The sequence below is a fragment of the Capsella rubella genome, unplaced genomic scaffold (assembly GCF_000375325.1).
Source record: "Capsella rubella cultivar Monte Gargano unplaced genomic scaffold, Caprub1_0 scaffold_6, whole genome shotgun sequence".
NCBI classification, from domain to species: Eukaryota; Viridiplantae; Streptophyta; class Magnoliopsida; order Brassicales; family Brassicaceae; genus Capsella; species Capsella rubella.
Window position 1 is genome coordinate 1,777,576 of NW_006238918.1, and position 16,904 is coordinate 1,794,479.

Here is a 16,904-nt window from a genome sequence, read left to right on the forward strand (position 1 = left end):
ATCAAATGACTAATTAAGTTGTAGTATCTTCTAGAGTCGAGTAGTCTAGCTAGTTTAATCGAATCTAGGTATGTGAATTTAAACACTATGTACATTACATGAATTTTAACTCTTCTAATACTGTAGTCCCATTCTATAAAAACCATAGTGATCGATCTAAAGGATCGACCATTGATTCATGTTTTCCAATTTTGTTGAGAGTACTTAATTCCACTTTTCAACTCACACGTGTAGATTATCAAATGAAACTGAAATTTGAGCTTCAATTTGAAATTATCCGTTTTCTAGCCTTCTCGTGCTTCTCTTCTAATCACTCTCTAAAATCCGAAATGCGACTTTTTCCCTGTTTTTAAAGTCATCAAATCTCAAAACTTCATAAAATCATCATTTTCATTTTAGAAAACCACTTGCTAATTTTTAAAAATTGTTAATTTCATTTTTTTTCAGTTGTAAAATCGGAGAAAAATGATGTAATAACATTAATAGCTATATTCTTTTTTTTTTTTGAATAAAAAGCCTTTTATCAAATTGGACACAAGCGCTCTAGATTTTAATTTTATAAAATACTTTTTTTTTTTCCTTTCTCGCATTTCGAATCTCTCTCTCATCTCATAGGGTTCAAAATTTTGCTGCTCTCCCCAGAAAAAAAAAGAAAAAAAAGAAGTAGAGTTCCCGCATTGTCCAGATTCTGAAAGATTAGTAATTTTGAGTTTTCTCAGGATTTTTTTTTTTTTTTGGTCAACTGTGAGCCTAAACGAAGGCAGCGATGATGTCGAACTTGGTGGAGCCTTCGTGGCGCCTTTTGGCTGCGAGCGGCGGAGATACGGTTAAGCTTTTCGACGTTTCCGCCGATTCCGGTGATCCCTGCGTTTTGAGCTATACCCCTTCACCTGGTTCTGCTGTCAACTCCGTTAAGTGGAACCATACTAGTAAGTAATCTCCGATTAGTCCCATTCCCTGATGTTTGCTTTGGTTGGTGAGAGAGATTAGTAAAGTAACTGAAGTTGTGATTCACCATTTACACTATTGGTCTTAGGAATATGTAACCACTAGAGAAAATCTGGGATTTTCTGTGATCTGCTGTTTCACAATTGAGTTTCTGTATTGAATTGGTATGCTCTTTTAGAGATCGTATTTGGGAATGTAATTAGTCAATTTCTGCTGGAAGCAGACATGTTCATCGTTGTGTTTCGGATACTATCTGATTCAATCTGGCGGAACTGTTTGGTTTTAGTCAAAGGACAATGTTTGTTCTCTTTCTTTTCCATTTGTTGAAGTTATGTTCATTTGGGGATGCAGATTTAGTTGTGGCGAGTACGGGAGAAGATAAGAAGATATCTCTGTGGCGGAAAAATGGGCAGAGTTTAGGAACGGTTCCAGTTACTGGGAAGGACGGTGGTGATGGTGCTGAGGTTAGTACCTTTCTCTAGTGATTCTGATTTCCATGCCTTGCACCTCCTGAATGATACTAATTTATTTATATGCTTGTGTCATAATGAGTTCAGGAATGTTTATCCGCTATTAGCTTCAGCAAAAAAGGGTCCAGGTACATTTGTTCTGGAGGAACTGGTCAACTTGTTAAGATATGGGATCTCCAAAGGAAGCTTTGTATTAAGAAGTTGAAGGGTCATACAAGTACCATAACGGGTGTGATGTACAATTGCAAAGATGAGCATTTGGCTTCTGTCAGTGTTGGTGGGGATTTAATAGTCCACAACCTTGCATCTGGAGCAAGGGCTACCGAACTCAAAGATCCAAATGGGCAGGTTGTTCAGTTTATACATGTATGCTTCTATCCATAGCTCAGAGTATTGGTCATCAAACTAATTGGCTTTTTAATCGATTCAAGACACCAGGTATTAAGGTTGCTTGATTATTCAAGGTCCAGTAGACACCTTCTACTTACTGCAGGTGATGATGGCACTGTGCATCTATGGGACACAACTGGTCGTAGCCCCAAGGTATTCTCTTTTATTGCAATTTATGTGGAAAGATTGTATATTCCGTTCCATTGCCTCTACATTCGCAGATATCACAAATAGAAATCATAAGTCAGACGACTGGTTATGTTTTTGCTTAGACGTGTTAATGCTTCCTATTTAATTTCTGGTAGAAGTGATCATTTGCTTTCATTTCCGCAGATGTCCTGGTTGAAGCAGCATTCGGCACCAACTGCTGGTGTTTGCTTTTCTCCATCGAACGAAAAGGTTTCTGAATCCTACCAATCATTCTTGCTACCCATACGCTATAAAGTCAGATAATTGTGACTGCAATTTTTTTTATCTCTAAACATGTGCACGGCACTGTCAGTTTTGATAAGGCTTGTCTAATTCTATTTGACATAGAGCTTATAAACATAGTATCGAAGTAATCTACAATCTAGATTATCTACTGTAACAGATAATTGCTAGTGTGGGAATGGACAAAAAGCTTTACACTTATGATTCTGGCTCCAGAAGATCTTCGTCCTGCATTTCTTATGAGGCACCTTTCTCCTCTCTGGCGTTTGGGGATAATGGTTTCATTCTGGCAGCTGGAACAAGTAACGGTAGAGTAGTGTTCTACGACGTCCGTGGAAAACCACAGCCTGTTACTGTCCTGCATGCTTTCAGTAATTCCGAGGTCAATACCTTTTTCATAGTGCAATCTATTTAGCATGGCATATCCAATTACTCTGATACCGTGGATTGTTACTTTTTGCACTTATCACTATTGGTTATTTAGTTGTTGTCACCAATTTAAAATCCAGCAGTAGCAGGAAAAAACCTTCTTTTAGTGACATATATTGTTGTGGTCAACTGACTCACGCTATATGTTTTCTTTTTTTTACTTTGGATTGCAAAGTTAACATAATTTTTTATTGGTCAGGATGTAACAAGTTTATCATGGCAAACATCAAAACCAGTTAATGTGAATGAGAAAAACTACAGTTCTGAGATGGCTCTTCTTGGCAGTACTGTGGAAGATTCAGTTGTCATTCCGGATCCACTTCCCTCAACGGCACCTTCAGCTTCACAGTCCGCTTTGGCACCAGGTTCTCGTGGAGTTTCCACAAGTACTGTAGCATCAGTAGAACAAACACCAAATAGAACTCATCTATTATGGCCTGGTGGGCCACTGGGCAGACTACATGCACATAGTGCCAGTGACAGTTTCAATGATGAGATGGGTGTTTTTTCACCTATTATTGACGTATCATCTGTTGAGAAGTGGGCTGATAGTGAAGGATTCAATAATAAGGATCATTTAGTTGTTGACAAAAAGCCTTCCTCTTTGCTATTTCCTTCATCTAGCAAGGGATTTCCATACGGTGACGATGGAAACAAAGAACATCCGAAATTCAACTGGAAAACAAGTTCTACTTCGAAACAGGTTTGTGGTTCTTCATCAAGCAAGTGCCATTATTATTTTTATAATTCAAATCCGTAGCTTCATTCTACTAAGACTCTGTTAATAACGGTTTATACAGAATATCTGGACTTAATTTTACTTGCTCACTGATATTTATCCTATCTTATACATGTTACATTGGTTTCAAACGGTTTTCAATCATTAACGTAGGATGACACGAGGGCAGCTTTTTCGCCTTTTGGATCTACTACGCCAACTGCATCATCCAAAAGTGAAGACTCTGCCTTGACGCCTCCAGAAGCATGGGGTGGCGATAAATTTTCTGAAAAGTTTAACCAATTGGCCAATGAAAAATTTTCTGATAAATTTAGCCACCCGCATGCACCTTCACGTCTCGCGGTTTCAAGCACAAGTGCTAGTACATCTGGATCAATGTTCTCCAGCTCTCGAGATTACCTCACAAACATAAGCTCAGAATTCCCACATAGCAGAGACTTCTCTTCAACCTTTGAGACATCCTCGACACTGACAGACAACAACTTGCCTTCAAGCCCATTGTTTACAAAAGGCATCACAGCTCCGGGTAACATTGATTCATTGAGGCTATCACCAAATTTTACTCCTCGTAGGTTCTCAACATATGCTGAGAGAATCAGCACCACTTCTTCATTTAGTGACGGGGCCTCTCTTACTCTGGGTTCTTCACCCAAGATAAAGAAAACAGGTGCAGAAACGAGAGAGGAAGTTTTAAATCATCTGTTGCCAAGACCAGAGACGGTGGCTGCAACAGAAGCAGGAGCTATTCCGCTTATGAATGTATTGTAGAAGTTTCAAAAAAACCTGAGAATTTATCTTGTTAGGATATCTGTAACTTCACTAACTTGTGCAAACCTGTAGCAGGGAGGGTTAAGGCAATCTCAAACGGATCAACAGCAAATGATGGGTAGTAGCAACTTCACGCTTCAGCTATTTCAAAGAACGCTAGAAGGAACTCTGGATTCTTTCCAAAACTCAATTCATGACGACGTGAGAAACCTTCACATTGAGATCCTCAGACAGTTCCACATGCACGAGGTAGTATTTGCTCTTTCTCGAATCTCATCCTTGTCTTCTTCAAATGACTTGAATGTGCATCTTTTTTAACAGATGGAGATGTCGAAGGTGTTAAGCTCGATTCTGGAGAACCAAGCGGAGCAGATGAAGGAATTAAAATTGTTGAGAAAAGAGAATCAAGAGCTCAGACAAAGGCTTTAGAGGAGACCGGTTTGAGTTTTGTGTGTTCAAATGCTGTGTGGATTTCTATCATTCTCTTTGGTACTCTTCATGTGTTCGTTCCTCCCTGTTTTACCATCAAATTCATTTTGTTTTCATATATATGATATACTTCGTTATGGGTTTTGGTAGAGATCTTGTTTACATTGGAACATTGCGTTTCCATGAGAAAGATGCAAATCATTAATCATGTCACCACATTTGCGAACACGTTTCCTTTGTTTCCCTCAACAATTGCTCTTTAATTTGAAAGGAAAAGAATAACTTTGTTAGTACCCGCCCGCACTGAAACTGGAAAGTAAAATCGAAATAATACAAAAACAAGACATTAACAATAAAGGCCTTATTGTTGTTACATAATACAAAATCTTCTTCCACAGTGGGTAGGCTGATTGGCGGATGACGGCTTCCGAGTATTGAAATTTGAAAAGTGAAGTGTGTTTGTTTCTCTTCATTTTCTGATTAATCTTAGTACATCGCCCACAAGATGTAACGAACCAGTTACAAGAACCTGCACACACATACAGTAGAGTCGCTGAGCCATATTACATTGCTAAATGCTAAGCAACTCTCAATTCATTATCCAAAAACTCCGAAAACCTGAACCCTGAACCGAATCCTGGATTGAACATTCATCAATAAAAAGGAGTTTGTGTTGTACCTGGAAACGTGTGGCTGAGCTACTCTCATGTACATTATCCCTTAGCCATTTTATTGCCATGGGAAGTGAAGTAAACACCTCACTGTTCCCACTACTTTCACCATCTTTTCCTCTATCTTCTTCTCCTTCTGCGTTCCCTATAACCAGAAAAAGACTCAAAGTTGAGATATGGATCGTTATGACGTGTGTTTGTTCTGTTCCATCATTTAGGATCACTGAATTTTTGTTACTACCTCTTTCACTCTGGACAAGGCTTTCCCAAACTTTCTGGAGGGAGAACTGCCATGACAAGTCAACCTGTGGATCATTCTCTGGCAAATCAGCCGCTGTGCCAACCTTGTGATACACCGACATGTTTGGTACAAACAATGCTTTCTTGAAATGGACACCTGCATTAATTAACATTCAGCTTCCTCTTGTTATCTTATATGTTATTAATCAGACAACTTTTTTGTTTCAACATTGACATTGACACAAGGCTCAATATCTTACCATAGTTTGCACATGTATTCCTTAGATGTGGAAGCAGCAGATTTGGGTCCCGAACTGACATACAATTGAACAACAATATCTGCAAAGCAACCAGATGCGTCCGTTCAGATATCTCCAAAGAGAAAACAAGTAAAGGCATTTACGAAGATAGTCTTAACCAAATCCTTTTCCTGTGAATTCATTGACTCTCTCATATCATTTATAAATCTAAGACAGAACAAGAAACCCGGGTCCTTACCTGTTCGCAGGTTTCATCAGACCATTTATCATGAGAGGATCCTGCGGAGCCATTAACCAAATGTTCCGAACTCTCTAACTGGTTCTCTCCCTTAACGGCAAACGAGAACCATTTGGCGCATGCTTCCATGCTTTCTGGACTGTGAGCTCCATCCAGATAAAAGACTAGATCTCCTGAACTCCTAGATTCAGTAAATTGATCAGGGACGACCTGTGCCCGGCCTTGTAAACTCGCTGTAGCTAACCCTTTGATGAATTTCTCAGGCAATATACTCTAGTACGAAGAAGATTATGGGAAAAGGATGAAATTCTCAAATGGGAGAAGGGCCAAGATAGAAACTGTGAGTTAAATAAAGACAGATAAGAGCAGTTTACCATCTGAGTCCGACTCGGAACTTCAAGTTTACCAATTTGCTGAAGCCAGGTAGAGGCAAGCGAAACTGCCAGGCCAGCATTGAGATATTGGTGCTCCCCATCAAGCCCAAGTTTCTGACCACTTAACAGCCTTGCGGTTAGTGGATGCACCACTTCGAGATTCACCTGTCAATATAATGTTAGAGCTTCTCAAAAACACCTACCATTATTTTCATAATCTGTCATTAGAATGGTGAATCTTCTCCACAAAAGTACCCACACTTACTATCACAGATAAAATATGCAACAATGGGAACAACTTTGTGGATGCATTGATTTTCTCAATTTTCACCGTAAAATAATGGGGTATTTAAAATGCTGCAATCATGCAAGCAGCTCATAAACATAAATAATATATATGCGCAGACATTGTCTGCCAAATTTAATGACCATAGTGTTCAATAATTAAAGTTGAGCATACATTTAATTCGGAAGCTTTCTCTTCAAGAACACGCATGGCTTCATCAGGTTGGGGCACTGTGAAGGCTGGAACTCCAAGCTGAAATATGAACAAAGAAGATGAAGAAACTATGAAGAGTATTGGTAAGTTATAAAAAGAAATGGTCAGTTTCAGTTTTAGATATATAAGAGTTATAGCCAACCTTGAAAATTCCAGCCTTCTCGCCAGCAATTTTACCCAGCGTATCACCTGTGATGCATCCCACAGAGAAGAAATAAATCATGATATACTATCAGAGGAAAGAAATGTAACTCAAAATATGTCTGCTCATAATTTAAAATTTTCATAGCAGTAACCGTATGGCATGCAGAAGATTCCAGTTACAAACCTAGAATTTCCATGTGGTCATATCCGAGTGAAGAAATACCACATACCACAGGCTTCTGAACCTGTAACAAGTCAGCAGTTCATGAGAACACATGAAAGGCTACTAACAACCTTCCTGAAAGTTATTCATATTTTAGTAGTTGGAGTCTTCTGAAGATTATATTGTAATTATGTTTGGTTAATAAAAGATTTGGGTTCCGATCTTATCTAGGATTTTCATATAACTTTCCCCTGACCCAAAAAAATGGAACTGATCAGATTTCAGGTTTCCTCTTTCGTAATAAAATTTAATCTTGGATGTTAGCGAAAGGGATATGTTCAGACAAAAGCATTCCAGCTGAGAAAAAACAGGTCAAGCGTACCGCATTAGTGGCATCAAACTTCCCACCTAATCCTACCTCCAATATAGCAGCATCTACCTGCATAAAGAAGCAAAGTGCAGCACCTCTTAACTTAAATCAGTAAAAAGAAGAAGTTGTTTCTATAGCTATGATGTCACTGAGTACGAAAAATGGTAAAATCAAGGTAAAGACTGGTATCAAACCTCTTCTGCAGCAAATATTTTAAAAGCTAGCAACGCAAGGAAACGAAAATATGTAGGCATCGGTATCTCCTCGTTAGTTCTCTCCTGCAAATCAAATAGTCAGAAACCTTTTATTTTGAGTAAAAAACTAAAGCTTCCATCTTGTGGAACTATGCACACCATTATGAGTTCTTACATCAAATTCTCAGACGCGACACAAAAGGTTATTTGAAAAATAAAGTTCTCTTCAGCATCACTAAACCCTCGAGGAAAATAGTTCCAATAAAGTTTTATGTTGATGGCTTATTATGTCAGGTGCGGAAACTCAGTTCAGCAGTGAATGAATAATAAAATTTCTCTATGAACCACAACTCTAGCACGAACTCATCGGCTTTAAGCTAATATGGAAATACAAAAAAAAAGTGTTCCTGAAAAATGGTGTGTGCTCTACTTTTTTATCACATTCTATATGGCTTTCATCACTAAGATTCCAAGTTTACAGAACTACTAGCCAATCTAGAAACCTAAAATACAGAAAAATTGAGTTCAAAACAAATGATTCAGATAATTGGATCTTCTTGTTACAAAATAGTCAACATACCTTGAGCCTGTTATAGCACCACCAGAAATAACCCAAAAATTTCTCTTCACTTATGTCCGCACTGTAGCAATATTAAACACATCAGATAAATCAAATGTAAGCAATCTCAGTAAAGAAGAATGCAAAGTAGAGATAGACTGTCTTGTTTGTAACTTTCGGATCTCTGCTTGTTAGATCGAGAATAAAAAAGGGGATTTAAGTAACGCAGATTCAAAAATTTGAATCAGCAAGAAGATGATATGCTCTGGAAAATGGAAAAACATCTGTGAATAGGAGTATACTGCAGGCCAAGTATTGTTGGTTCCTGTTTCTCTATAAGTGCAGTTATATATTTCTTAGATTTTTTAACAAACTTAGAAAAACTTACCCATCCAAGCGAAATCTTTCCCGGACATCAATGAGATGAGGTGAAGTAAAGAGTCCAGTTCTGAAGCCATAGTTTCGTAAAATGGACTCTGTAAAGGCACACGTGGATCCCTTCAGGCCACATAAGAAAGAAAAAAAAGAAAAAAGAATAATGTAAGCTGCTGGATCAGAGAGTAATCAGCCACGCAAGCAGTGAACCACTTTTATCAAACAAATTCAGTGAAGGTTTAGGGCTCCATTCCTGGGTTCAGGGCTCAAGATGAATGAGTCCAGTAACGTATCTCAAATCTCCACAGAGCAAAACTCTAAGGCTTCTGGCAAAGCAGTCATAAGGACGTAACGGTCAAGACTAGAGTTGGACTAAGAGAGGCTTGCTTACACGAGAAATCTATAACTAACTAACTGACGAACAAACTAATAATGGCAAAGGAGATGTCCCAGTATCATTTATTGAGCTTGAGCAGAAGGAATTAAAAGTAGTTGTTACCTTGCCTTTGGTTCCAGCTACATGGATTACTTTCATCTTCAAAATGTCTTCTTCCAGATCAAGTAGCTACCAAATTGATTACAAGATGCGTCATATTCAACACAAAAAAGGTGCAAAATCAAAATCAAAAACTTTTAAAGAGAATGAAAGTCACAAGAGAAAACAAACCTTGAGATAATCAAAGACTAACTCAAAACGATCCCCTTTGTTGCTTTTATCAGCACGGCTTCGCTTTGTAATCAAAGACGACAAAGCAGCCAACGCTTCCTCATACGAATCTCTTCCTGTTTTTTGCTTCACCACTCCATAATCACCTGTAACCAATCACCAAACAAGTGGTGAGCTCGATCCGATAAACTTTAGCAATAAAAAAACATATGTTCCCTCGTGAGTACGAGCTTAGAGAAGAAACGAGAATCAACAACAAAACCTTGCGCTGCCATGTCGATCTGCTTTCTTAACGAACGAATCTGAAAAATAGGGAAAAAATTATCAAAGATGCCGAAACGAGAATTTCTCCGAGTTTCTCGGAAAAGAGAATATTAGGAGAGAAAGAGAGAAACCTGGAAAGAGAAAGATGTTAGGTGCGGCTGTTGTTGGTGATGGTGGAGCCGAACTGTGAGAGGAGGTATCGAGAGGTGGTGACAGAGGAACGCAGAGCTCAAACGGCACGATGTGGTACGAGGTGCTAACGAAACTGCAAACATTCTCTTGTCGTTGAGTGGTGGTGTAACATTGCACTACACTCGTTTGCTTTTGTTTAGTCGTTTTCGGCAATTGGATTGTGAGAATCACAACTTTTAAATTTATGGTGTTATGTATATAAACAGTATACAATCATCAAAACCGTCTGGGTGGTGTAGTCGGTTATCACGCTAGTCTCACACACTAGAGGTCCCCGGTTCGAACCCGGGCTCAGACACTCTTTTTTTTTTTTTGGATTTTCTTTTCGCACGTAGGTGATTCACTCGCACACGTGTGTACGAATCTCCATTACTTAGGGGGAAAAAAAAAAAAAAAAAAAGGGAGAACCAAACAAACGCATCGACGAATCGTAATCGAACTCATCGGAGCTTCTTGAATTCATCTTCGAAGAGGGTATAGGTTCATCGTGTTGCTTAGTTTCTGAGAAAAGAGGAAGAGACGAGGCGAGGGAGATATGGATTGGGACAACGTAGCTGCTGAGGATGTGATTGAGGCGCTCAGAGAAGTTGAATGGTCCACTCCTCCTCGTTCGTTTGGCGAGTTCTTCTCTAGATTCGCATTCCCTCGCTCTTTCTCTAAATGGAAGAGCCGTCTCAAATGCAATCTCTACTAGTATTAGCTCTCTCTCTCTGTATCTTGATTGTTGTCTGCGTCTATTTGGATTTGGGATCATTACCTTATGTTGATTTTTTTTTGCCTGTGTTATGTTTGCAGCTATAGAACTAATTACTTTATCCTGGTGGTTCTCCTTCTGGGTAAGTGAAAAATTTTGCATAAATTTCTTGTTTTGAGCTGTATTTTTGGGAATTTGGAAGCTTTGATGAAGATCTTGTGCTGTGCCGTTTGTTAACTGATGTTCTCTATTTTGTTGAATCAGGTCTTGCGCTTGTCACAAGACCTCTGGCTATTGTGGGTGCTGCTCTAACAGCCTTGGGCATAGCTTTCCTTAACGACAGGTATTATCTCCGGTGACTTTTTCATGGTTTCCACTTTGTATCTCTGCTCTGCAATGAGTTTGAGGCTTCATTGTTATGTGAAGCTAGTGTAGTTTAGCATAAATTGGAAGATATTAGACTCCTTTATGTACAGTGTCTGCTCTTGAACTGGATTCTTAGTAGTGGATTTAATAGGTTCTTGTGATCTGTGGTTTTTGAAATCTGAGTGTTTCATGGTGGCTTGTTCCATGTGGTATTTACATGAATTTTATGGTGGCTTGTTCCATTTGTATTCACATGCACTGTAAGATATTAGGCTCTTTTGTATATAACAGTTGCTCTAGAACTAGATATGAGTATTGGAATTGATAAGGATGTATAAGTTTGGTTCTTGAAGTCTTGAGTTTTCAAGGCGGTTTGTTCCATTCCCGCTGTGGTGATTTGATGTTCATGTTAGAATCTGACATCGAATTTAGTTGCTTTTTTCTTAGGATTGGATCCCTAGAATTGTAGTATGTCGTTTTGTGTGTACATGCTCCCTAGCAGAAGCTTAAGGGGGTTAACTATTGTTTTTTGCAGTTTTGCCGCTAGTTTCAATGAGAAGTTTATAAGGACTATTAGGCATTTCTCCCCACATATGGCTGCAAAAATGAGGCCTCCCCACATGTGAGTTTCTTTTTAATTTATTTTCCATGGAAGATATGAAGAGGATTTCTTAGTTATCTATATGTTTTGTGGACACTTGCAGGCCTGTCATCCGTGGAAGATCAGCAGCAAGAAAGACAGTATACGTGTGTGGAAAACCACGATGGGCATATGTTGTTGTTCTCCTAACAGGTACTTGAATACTCACTATCCCTTGTCATGTAGTTTGTGCAACATTGGTGTTGAAACTGATCAGTGTGTGGATTTCCTTATGTGCATACAGCCAGTCTTGCCATGTGGTTTTCTTCCTGCGGTTTGTTGTTGGTCCTCTATGCACTTCTCACTTCCCTCGTCGGTAAGTCACTCTGCTTCTTTGTTCGTAGATTTTCTTTGATGGATTTTTCTTACATGAGGTTTTCTCTCCATAGTGATTGTCCTTCACGCAAGCGTAAGAACTCCAAACCTCAAGGCACGATTGAACACATTCCGCGAAGAATTTAGAGCTGTCTGGCGCAACTACAGTGAACTTTGAGTCACATGGCTGCTACGATCTAGGAGCAAACGGAGGCTGTTAATCTGAAGTGAGCATCCCTTTGTTATGTCAGATGATTGCAGATACGGCTCTCAGTTTCATGGTTAAGATGGGTTTTTGGCTGTTCGATCGCAGACAAATAGATTCACTTGAAATACAAGACATACTTGATCAAGTTTCTTTTAATTGGTGTAGTCATGTTTATAGTTTTCAAACTGTGATAGTGATATGACCTAACAATACTGATATTTTTTTTTATGAATAGATTCAAACAGAACTGAACAGTGCTAAAATTACAAAATTTGGAAGACAGAGCATTTGAAAATAAAAGTGTTTTATTTTTCTCAAGACTTGACAAAGTTCTTGAGAGTTTTCAACCACAGTAAGTGCTCTCGACTATCTTTGTTGATCATGTACTCGTGCAAGAAGTTGATCATGCTCGGCTTTATCCCCCTAATCTCAATGTACCTATGGAAAGCTTTCCTCAGCTTTTCATCCAAAACCCTGCAGAAAGAAACCATCAAAGGTCATGATTTTGGTTACTGTAACATCCAAAGCTTAAAATTTGTTCTCCTATTACCTGAAGGAAGGGCCTTCATAAGCAATCTCATCCTTGGAAGGATCATCTGGAAATGTAACCCACATGTCCTTGATTGCAATCCTGTCTGGAAAAGCAGTACACCTAAATTCCAAACTTGGTCCTGTCTTCTTGGAAAGAGTTACTAATAGAGGCACATTGGATTGCTTCGGCTTCTCTGGCTTATCCTCATCTTCATCTTCTTCATTCTCTGCCTCTTCATCATCATCTTCATCATCTTCTTTGTCACCCGTCACAAGATTGGTCATGTGTACTTCAACTTTAACACTCTCTCCTTCATATTCTCTAGTCAATGTCACGATCTTTCCTCCAGGTTTGTCCTCCATTTTGAAAGGGAAACCACTTGGAACTTCTTCAACCTTTGTTCACACAAAAGGAGAAACAGAGAGATTAAACACCACAGCCATTGAAACAGAGCTTCACGAAACCCATATAAGATCTTAACATGAAACAAAAATCTTAGAACTAAAACATGAAAATGGTATGAACAGGGGAAGTTAGGGCTTACTCGATCGTAATCATCAGCATTCTCCGCGTATCCAATCTCCGTTTCGATGATTCGAAGAAGCGGATCGGTTGGAGAAGCTCTCTTTCTGGTCGATGTGGTGAATGGAATCTTCCGAGAAAACGACGGCGTCAAATACTTCCGGCTGCCATGACCCGACTGATCCAGAAATGAGTAAACGGAAGAACGGTTTTTGCAATAATTTGCGACAAAACGAGTTGCTGCGCGACGTACAAGAGTCGCCATTTTTGTGTCGGAGCTCAATCTGGAAGAGCCGGAGGGTTTTTAATTTCCTTTAGGGTTTAATAGAGCAAATTACAGATTTAGCGGGACTTAGATTATAAATCAAAGAAAATTGCTAAAAATACAGGCCACGATGGGCCGCTTGGCCCATTAATATTTATATGATTAAAAAAAATTTAGGAGACCGTTTCCAGAATCTGAAACCCTAGTTTGCTTTCTTCTTTCAGTCGTTGCCTTTTTAAGTTACAAACGAACAACACATTTAGCGGCATATCCAAAAGTCCGAGAATAGGATGGGAATTGATTCGATGCAGAAAACAAACAAGCTCCGATGGGGAGAGATAGACGATGAAGACGACTTTGGTTTCCTGCTTCCGCCTAAGCAGGTGATTGGTCCGGATCAGAACGGTGTAAAGAAAGCGATTGAGTATAAGTTCGACGACGAGGGCAAAAAGGTCAAAATCACTACCACGACCCATGTTCAGAAGCGAGCTTTCACCAAGCAAGCCGTGGAGCGACGGAGCTGGATTAAGTTCGGTGACGCCGCCCATGAGGATGCTGGTAGCTATCTCACAATGCGTTCAACCGAGGATTTCATCTTGGAACGAATTAGAGCTCCTGGTAAATCTGAATACTTTTGCATTTTGGTTTGTTAGGGATTCATTGTTCTTATGCTCTGTTTTGATATGTGAGTAATCAATCTTGACGTATATGTTTTGTTTTCGGGTGGCTAATTAGCCAGTCACATGTTAGCCTTATGGCTGGTGTTTGTGTGAATGGTCAGTACGCTCACCTATAACAATGTCGTTGATGATTCGTTTGTATGCTAAAACAGGACTAACCCCAGTTTTAGTTATGGATCATCAACTATATCTTGATCATTATCTATGTGGCTTTCTCACTAGTTTCTTGTAACTGTTTGTAACATGATAACAAAGGTGCCCAATTAGCCGATCACATTTTAGCCTTATGGCTGCTTCTTTCTGTGATTGGTCAGTATGTCACCAATATAAGTATCTTGTTGGTAGCCCTTTCTGAATGTGAGTAAATTTGTGTTCTCCTTTCTTGGCTGCTAACTGTACACATAAAGTTCTCATTTTTACTCTATTAGTAGCTTCTCTGTCCAACAGCAAAACAGTTTGAAATTTCTTAGTCTTGATGGTGCTTGCTTGTGAACTTTGTTAATGTTTTCTGTTTACTCTCTGCTTTAGAATTCAATTTTGAGAATCTCTCTCAATGGGTGGACACGTTAGTCAGCCACATTTTTCTATATGCGGGTGGCCGTAATGCCCACCCAGATGGTTTGTTGGTGGCTTCTTCACGAAAGTAGATTTCTGCTTTCATTTCATAGCTACCAACTACATTCTGAGTCTAATTTTTAATTTTTTATTATGAAGAAATATCTTGCTTTTACCGTTTTAAGTATACCTCTGTTTTGAAGTTTGACTTCTTTTCTATTGTATGATTCAGGTATCAAGACGGAAGAGGCAACTTCATCAGCAGAAAGCATGTCTCATTTGGGCAAACCGGGTACAGTCCTTATGGTCTGCAGGTTGTGCCACATGAAAGGTGACCACTGGACATCAAGATGCCCAAGGAAGGATCTCTTATCCTTAGGGGACGAGCCTTTAACATCAGAGCCCTCTACATCGACCGTAGCTGGAACTGGGGGTAGGGCTGCTTATATCCCGCCAAGCATGAGAGAAGGTGCAGACAGAAAAAGTGCTGGTTCAGACATGAGGAGTAGAAATGATGAGAACTCTGTCCGAGTTACTAATTTGTCTGAAGATACCCGTGGACCAGATTTGATGGAGTTGTTTCGTCCGTTTGGTGCTGTAACCCGTTGTCATGTAGCCATTGACCAGAAGACGAGCACGAGCAGAGGATTTGGTTTTGTTAATTTTGTCAGCAGGGAAGATGCAGAGCGAGCAATCAATAAATTGAATGGCTATGGTTATGATAACCTCATCCTTAGGGTTGAATGGGCCAGTCATAGACCGAGTTAGATCCCATGTTATTTTCTAATTACAATATTCTCCGTTATATACATAAAGATTCGTGATTAAAATTCTCGTGATATTCATGTTACCATGCACTAGCAGAATAAGTACTATCTTTCGAACTTCTTACTATTTACATTTATGGTGAATACGTGCAAAAAGTGTTAAATCTCTCTTTAATATGGTAAGCATGTTAAGCTTAATTCCGGTGGTTTATAAGGGCTAAGTCATTTTTAATGATCATTTTTACAGAGAATCAAGTGAATATCAAAGTCAAAGAGATGGGAAGCAAGAATTCGAAAGGCTCTTCTACAACCAACCCGAAAGATGAGATTGTGGTTGCGCCTCGGCCTCAGCAGCAGCCGCAATCACCGCTATTGATCCGGAAATCGCAACCGCAACAGCCATTACCACCAGCTTCATCAGAGATGCCGCTTCTCTATCCGTGTTACAAAAGAGAAGACTATGAGAAAATGAGCGAAGAGAAAATCGATATGCTCCTAGCGACTTACGGAATCATGACAGTGCCCGGCGATTTGGCTTACAAGAGAGAATTTGCTTTCAAGACCTTCGGTTGGGATCATAACAAGAAAATGCCATGAATCTGTAAGTCTGACCAGATATATTTTGGCGATTTAATTGTTGTAAAGTGTAAACAGTCACCCCAAATCGTAACAAGTAACAACTACTTGTATATATGATGAAGCTAACGTTTTATGACTGGACCAAACATGTTCGTAATTCTTTCATCAGCACTAGAAAATATAAACAAAACAAAAAAGTGCCTAGTTGTACAAAAGCAAATATCATAATCATTAGCAGCATCTCTTGAAAGAGTTTCAAAAGAGTAGCAAATTGACAGTATGATCAGTATCAGGATCCAAAATTACAAAGAAGACAGAGCACAGTGTTTGTTAGATCATCAGAAGCAATGGTTTCTCGCCAAATAAATCGAATTATAACGAAGAACATTCATTGCTTTTCTGAGCAAAAGGGTCAAAGAAAAGGAAACCATTCACCGAACCTTCTTTGCTCTTGACTTTCCCAAACGACTGGGAGAAAAGGAAACAACAGAGAAGAGTATACAAGAAAAAGGAAACTTGAATCCCAAACAAACATAGGTCAAAAAAGGAAACAACACAGATGATTTTTAACTAGGGAATTTTGAAACACACACACACAAAATTAATAAAATTTCAACTTTTCATTTATTTATATTTTTAATTGTAAAACTAATTTTTTAGGTTTTATACTTTTACAATTTCAAATTAAAAAATTTTGGATGATAAATGATAAATTGACAATACGACGACTAACGGGATTTTAGATTCCATCATTTGACCTAATCCGTTGATCATTAGTGATTCCACCAATTCAACTTGTTGTTAGCTATGTAGATTTAGCATACAGGTTTCTAATTATAAAAAAGTCCATAGATTTCAAAATTACTTTGCAATTTTCCCCATTTTTTCTTTGCTTTTAAATTTTATAATTTTAAATAATATAAACTATATCGTGGATGGAAAAAAATATTCGAAAACATATATAAA

The 16,904-nt window shown here is 38.8% G+C and overlaps 6 protein-coding genes and 1 non-coding gene across 8 annotated transcripts; 5 read left to right on the forward strand and 2 right to left on the reverse strand.

Moving 5' to 3' along the window:
• Window positions 1-613: 613 nt before the first annotated feature.
• LOC17883528 (protein NEDD1) lies at window positions 614-4,756 on the forward strand. 2 transcript variants are annotated; one of them, XM_023780185.1, is made up of 10 exons: window positions 614-929; window positions 1,300-1,412; window positions 1,506-1,766; window positions 1,857-1,961; window positions 2,142-2,207; window positions 2,401-2,622; window positions 2,869-3,372; window positions 3,562-4,167; window positions 4,249-4,425; window positions 4,498-4,756. In XM_023780185.1, the coding sequence occupies exons 1-10, from the start codon at window positions 767-769 to the stop codon at window positions 4,603-4,605; spliced, it is 2,325 nt and encodes a 774-aa protein (XP_023635953.1). In that variant the 5' UTR covers window positions 614-766; the 3' UTR covers window positions 4,606-4,756. The 2 variants fall into 2 exon arrangements, with proteins under 2 accessions (XP_023635953.1, XP_023635954.1); XM_023780186.1 differs by having other exon boundaries at window positions 615-929; window positions 4,252-4,425.
• Window positions 4,757-4,795: 39 nt separating this feature from the next.
• LOC17884487 (folylpolyglutamate synthase) lies at window positions 4,796-9,942 on the reverse strand. The gene is made up of 17 exons (XM_006287283.2): window positions 9,755-9,942; window positions 9,622-9,661; window positions 9,360-9,505; window positions 9,192-9,257; window positions 8,706-8,815; window positions 8,339-8,399; window positions 7,759-7,842; window positions 7,577-7,633; window positions 7,216-7,276; window positions 7,030-7,076; window positions 6,849-6,926; window positions 6,389-6,553; window positions 6,015-6,287; window positions 5,777-5,855; window positions 5,518-5,673; window positions 5,285-5,421; window positions 4,796-5,134 (listed from the first exon to the last, which is right to left on the reverse strand). The coding sequence occupies exons 1-17, from the start codon at window positions 9,896-9,898 to the stop codon at window positions 5,075-5,077; spliced, it is 1,764 nt and encodes a 587-aa protein (XP_006287345.1). The 5' UTR covers window positions 9,899-9,942; the 3' UTR covers window positions 4,796-5,074.
• A 97-nt stretch (window positions 9,943-10,039) lies between these two features.
• Window positions 10,040-10,113, forward strand: TRNAV-CAC. The gene has a single exon. It is a non-coding gene; the product is annotated as a tRNA-Val (tRNA).
• Window positions 10,114-10,221: 108 nt separating this feature from the next.
• Window positions 10,222-12,285, forward strand: LOC17884553 (PRA1 family protein A2). Its single transcript, XM_006286326.2, has 7 exons — window positions 10,222-10,508; window positions 10,611-10,651; window positions 10,774-10,852; window positions 11,411-11,497; window positions 11,580-11,668; window positions 11,760-11,831; window positions 11,905-12,285. Exons 1-7 carry the CDS (start codon window positions 10,351-10,353, stop codon window positions 12,006-12,008), a joined length of 630 nt encoding a protein of 209 aa, XP_006286388.1. The 5' UTR covers window positions 10,222-10,350; the 3' UTR covers window positions 12,009-12,285.
• Window positions 12,238-13,383, reverse strand: LOC17884634 (uncharacterized protein At2g39795, mitochondrial). The gene is made up of 3 exons (XM_006288429.2): window positions 13,115-13,383; window positions 12,589-12,965; window positions 12,238-12,512 (listed from the first exon to the last, which is right to left on the reverse strand). The coding sequence occupies exons 1-3, from the start codon at window positions 13,355-13,357 to the stop codon at window positions 12,353-12,355; spliced, it is 780 nt and encodes a 259-aa protein (XP_006288491.1). The 5' UTR covers window positions 13,358-13,383; the 3' UTR covers window positions 12,238-12,352.
• A 228-nt stretch (window positions 13,384-13,611) lies between these two features.
• LOC17884202 (eukaryotic translation initiation factor 3 subunit G) lies at window positions 13,612-15,442 on the forward strand. Its single transcript, XM_006288315.2, has 2 exons — window positions 13,612-13,975; window positions 14,825-15,442. The coding sequence occupies exons 1-2, from the start codon at window positions 13,648-13,650 to the stop codon at window positions 15,358-15,360; spliced, it is 864 nt and encodes a 287-aa protein (XP_006288377.1). The 5' UTR covers window positions 13,612-13,647; the 3' UTR covers window positions 15,361-15,442.
• Window positions 15,443-15,545: 103 nt separating this feature from the next.
• Window positions 15,546-16,084, forward strand: LOC17881074. The gene has a single exon (XM_006289409.2). The coding sequence runs from the start codon at window positions 15,591-15,593 to the stop codon at window positions 15,954-15,956; it is 366 nt and encodes a 121-aa protein (XP_006289471.2). The 5' UTR covers window positions 15,546-15,590; the 3' UTR covers window positions 15,957-16,084.
• Window positions 16,085-16,904: the final 820 nt, after the last annotated feature.